At 41.8% G+C, this 4,167-nt stretch overlaps 1 protein-coding gene across 1 annotated transcript; it reads left to right on the forward strand.

The window, feature by feature from the left end:
* Positions 1–66: 66 nt before the first annotated feature.
* On the forward strand, positions 67–4,135 carry Tsp_12574 (putative RasGEF domain protein). The gene is made up of 9 exons (XM_003366214.1): positions 67–610; positions 693–1,054; positions 1,114–1,903; positions 1,976–2,512; positions 2,576–2,595; positions 3,082–3,105; positions 3,535–3,622; positions 3,714–3,920; positions 3,984–4,135. Exons 1-9 carry the CDS (start codon positions 67–69, stop codon positions 4,133–4,135), a joined length of 2,724 nt encoding a protein of 907 aa, XP_003366262.1.
* Positions 4,136–4,167: the final 32 nt, after the last annotated feature.

Below are 4,167 nucleotides of genomic sequence, written 5' to 3' on the forward strand. Positions count from 1 at the left end.
TATTTGTCCGTCTACAAGGAGACTTCTGCTCAGAATGTGGTTCAACTTGCTTTGCAAGAATTCGGCATGTGCAACAACAACAGCAACAGTGGTGTAGGAAATGATGCTGTTCACAGCAGCAGCAGCAGCAGCACCACCACCACCACCACCACTGCCAACGGAGGCGAGTGGTCACTCTGCGAAGTGACCGTCACCGCGGACGGACTGATCAAGCAGCGTCGTCTGCCGGCCCAGATGCAAAATTTGGCCGAACGAATTTCACTGAACAGTCGGTATTATTTGAAAAACAACAACTGCCCGTTGCCTCTGGTACCCGACGAGCTGGCGCCGGATTTGCTGAAAGACGCCCAAGCCCAGCTCGGCTGCTTGCACGCTAGCATCGTCGCCGCCCAGCTAACGTTGCAAGACTTTGCCGCGTTCGCTTCTATCGAACCGGCCGAATATGTGGCCAATCTGTTCAAATTGGGCGGTGCCCCAACCCGTTGGCCACGTCTGGCCGACTTTGAGCAGTCGGTCAACCGCGAAACGTTCTGGGTGGCTACGGAAGTGTGCAAAGAACGCAATTCCATTCGACGTGCCAAAATTGTCAAAAAGTTCATCAAAATTGCCAGTAAGTGTTGTCTGTTGTCCATCCTGCTTTTTCTGTTCCGAGTGGTTTTTATTTTCACCTCCTTCTTCTTTTTTTAACGCAGATCATTGCCGTGATTTCAAAAATTTCAACAGCATGTTCGCCATAATATCCGGCTTGGAAAAGCCTTGCGTCCGACGTTTGCACAACACTTGGGACAAAATTTCCTCGAAATATACGAAAATGTTGGACAATTTGCAATCGCTGCTCGACCCGTCGCGCAACATGTCCAAATATCGCCAACATCTGGCCGACGCGTCCAACGATCCGCCGGTGATTCCACTGTTGCCGGTGTTGAAGAAGGATTTGACATTTTTGCACGAATGCAATCCAACCTGGTGTGACGGTGGAATGGTCAATTTTGAAAAATTGCGCATGGTCGCCAAAGAAATTCGATTCGTCACGAAATTAGCCTCGGCTCCATATGTAAATTTTACATTTTTTAATAATTGTGATTAATAATTAATAATTGTGAATTTTCTCAGGAATTGTCGTCAATGTTCGAACGATCCGGCAATCAAGCCCAATTGAACGATGCACTGTTGCACATGAATACATTCGAAGGTGGAAGCAGTGTGGCGACGATGAAAAAGCAGCACGTTCAACACAGGGTGCCACTTTCGAGGAAGAAACTCTACGAACAGGCGTTGATGGTCAGGAGGGTGAAATTTTATCTAACCCAATTCGAGCCGATCAGTGACGAATCTGTTTTGGACAAATTGTCCCTTGAATTGGAACCCGTGACTGTCACTAGCGGTGGTGGTGGTGGTGGCGGGGCTCACAGCACAAGTACTGGCAATTTGGGTGTGGTTACTGTTGCCAGCGCTGGAAAACGATCCCAACCGTCGCCGTCGTTGAGCAGTGGATCGTCGATGTCGGTGACTTCGTCCGATTGTAGTCGACGTTGCAATGGTCCGAAATTTGGTGTCGAATCCCCGCATGCGGTGCAAAAGATGCTTTCACTGGTCGACCATTCGCGGGTACGTGCATCTTCGAACAGCACTCGTTCGATCGGTATTGGTAGTCCTCCGACTTCACCTGGTGTACCGTTGAAAGCTGTTCGACCGGCAACGGCCGCCGTAGCGCACTCGTTATTGTATTTTGGCTCCAACATTCACCAGCACCAACAGCAGCAGCACCACGGTCGATTCAACAACCACGATTTGAACACTTTTGCCATACCACCACCACTTTCGAGCGTCGTACCGGTCGATTTGACCTGTGAAAGCAGTGCCGTCACATCTTCCATCACGCCATCTCGATTGCATGGTTCAGGTAGGAATAACTGGAATGAAATGAAATTATGAAAAATAAATTTTTTTTTGAAAAACAACTTTTTCTTTCTAGCATCAGCAACATCTTCCACCGATTCGGTGATTAGCAGCCATCAGTCTGATTTGTTGCCATTGTCCAGTAGCAGCAGCAGCTATATCCCGCACGCAGTTTCGTGTGACAGTACTGATTCAGGTCACGGCAGTTTGGATTCACCGTCGATGATCACCGGTGTGGGTGTGGCGTCGTCGTCCTCTTCATCATCACCTCCATCCCAACGGCAATCCTATCCTCCACGACCGAACACGATAGCCTTGAAAGCGGCGTCGAATTCGACCACACATTACGATCTTTATTCAACAACAACAACTGGCGTTGTTGTTTCCACAAAGCCATTTCGTAGCTTTGAAAAAGCTCAACAACAACAACAGCAGCAGCAGCAACCGCAACAGAATTTTCGATTTACAGCACCTCAGCATGAGAATCGTGCATCGAGCAGTGTTGCAGGTTCAACTTTTCTGAAACAATCTCAACCATTGTCTTCTACATTGACCATTGGCTCTCGACGATTGGCAACAACTGCTGACCAATCTCAAAGTGATACTAACAATGGTAATAATAATTTTTCTTCTTCTTCTTCTTCATCTTATTCTTCTTATTCTTTGTTATTTTCAGGTGCTACACAAGTTTCAAGAGTATGATATTGTTGTACTATTTGCCATTTTTTTGCATTGCTGGTGCTCTTTAAATATATACATGAAAATAAACCACACACACTTGCACACAACTTGACGAAATGTCAATCACAACATTAACATAAAATAATAATATACTGTATTATTATTATTGTTATTGTTGTTGTTGTTGTTGCAGTTGTTATTGTTTAGCATTCAATTATTCATTTATTTATTTATTTAACATATTTTTTAAACAGATTGTTAATGTACGATAATTTTGAATGTTCGTTGAGCGCAGGAAACGCTGAACGTTTGATATTCCTATTATTATTTTACTTGCGTGTAAGATAAGGCTTGCTTTTGAAAACTCATCCAGCCCTATTCTTTTTGTTTTCGATCATTGTTTTTATTCATCCTTATTAAAAAAAATCATTGCATAGCTGCATGTCATGTTTTAAAGTAAATAAATAATTCTTATCTTTTTGTTTTTTAATCAATATTTAGGCTTACGTACGAATGAATGTAGTGGTAAGTGTGAAAATTTTCCCAATAATTTTTGTCTCGATTGAAATTATTAGTACATGTGTATTATCACAATTACAATGAATTGTTTAGTGTAAGCAGTTTGTTTATGCGTGTAATTAACGTGTAATGTACAGACAGGTATGTGTGTATGTGTGTAATTTACACGGAATTATTTGTGTCTTTTGTTTTCTAAAAATACTCATGTAAAATGCATTTTTTAAATCATTGTGCAGTAGTAATTGATTGTGATTTTAGTCAATTCAGAAACCATATCATAAAGAAATTTTGCTTTATTAATTAATAATAATGCGAACAACACCTGTATTCATTAACAAACGAGTAAGAAATTATAAGAAAAAAAGATATATATGCATAAATGATAATAATAATAATAATGGGAATATAATATTTGTGGACTTTTTGATAGTTTAGCATTGGGCGAGTGTTCCAGTTGCAGCAGCAGTTTTGAAAAGTCCATGTACATTTGCATTTTCCAAGCAAAGTGCTCCACATGGAAGTCGTTCTTTCTAGAAAACAAAACCCAAGTTAAGTGGTGGTAATTTTTAAAAAAAAGTAGAATAAGAAGAAGCTTTCTCATACTGAAAAATCAGAGTTGGTGAAGCACCAGACATTTTTTGTATCCACAGTGGTGATCAACCAACGTGAACCATCCTTTTCCCTGGTAATTGGCACTACATCAGCACCGGAAGTGACGTCAATTTTTCCAGAAAGCGGAAGTATTGAAAATGGACCTCGGCAGTATTTTTCTTCCGTTGCTTTCGTCCATGATGTCAATGATGATTGCATTGCCGGTGCAAGTAATTGGCTGAACAGATCTGAAAATTATGCAAATTTATTATCATTTTTCAATTTTGTATCAGTCGATCATTCGATTTCGTTCACTTACTTCTCTTGCTTTTGCTTTTCATTGTGTACAAGTGAATGTGCCTTGTTCAGCTGGAGTGACTGGCTTGGTTTGAAACGGTCGACATTGTGTCGTCTGGTTGCGGAGCTACGTCGACGAGATCTGTGATGTGCACCTTTGAAAGCATCCGCCAATGTTTC

The sequence above is a fragment of the Trichinella spiralis genome (assembly GCF_000181795.1).
Source record: "Trichinella spiralis strain ISS 195 chromosome Unknown Scfld6374, whole genome shotgun sequence".
Classification (NCBI taxonomy): domain Eukaryota; kingdom Metazoa; phylum Nematoda; class Enoplea; order Trichinellida; family Trichinellidae; genus Trichinella; species Trichinella spiralis.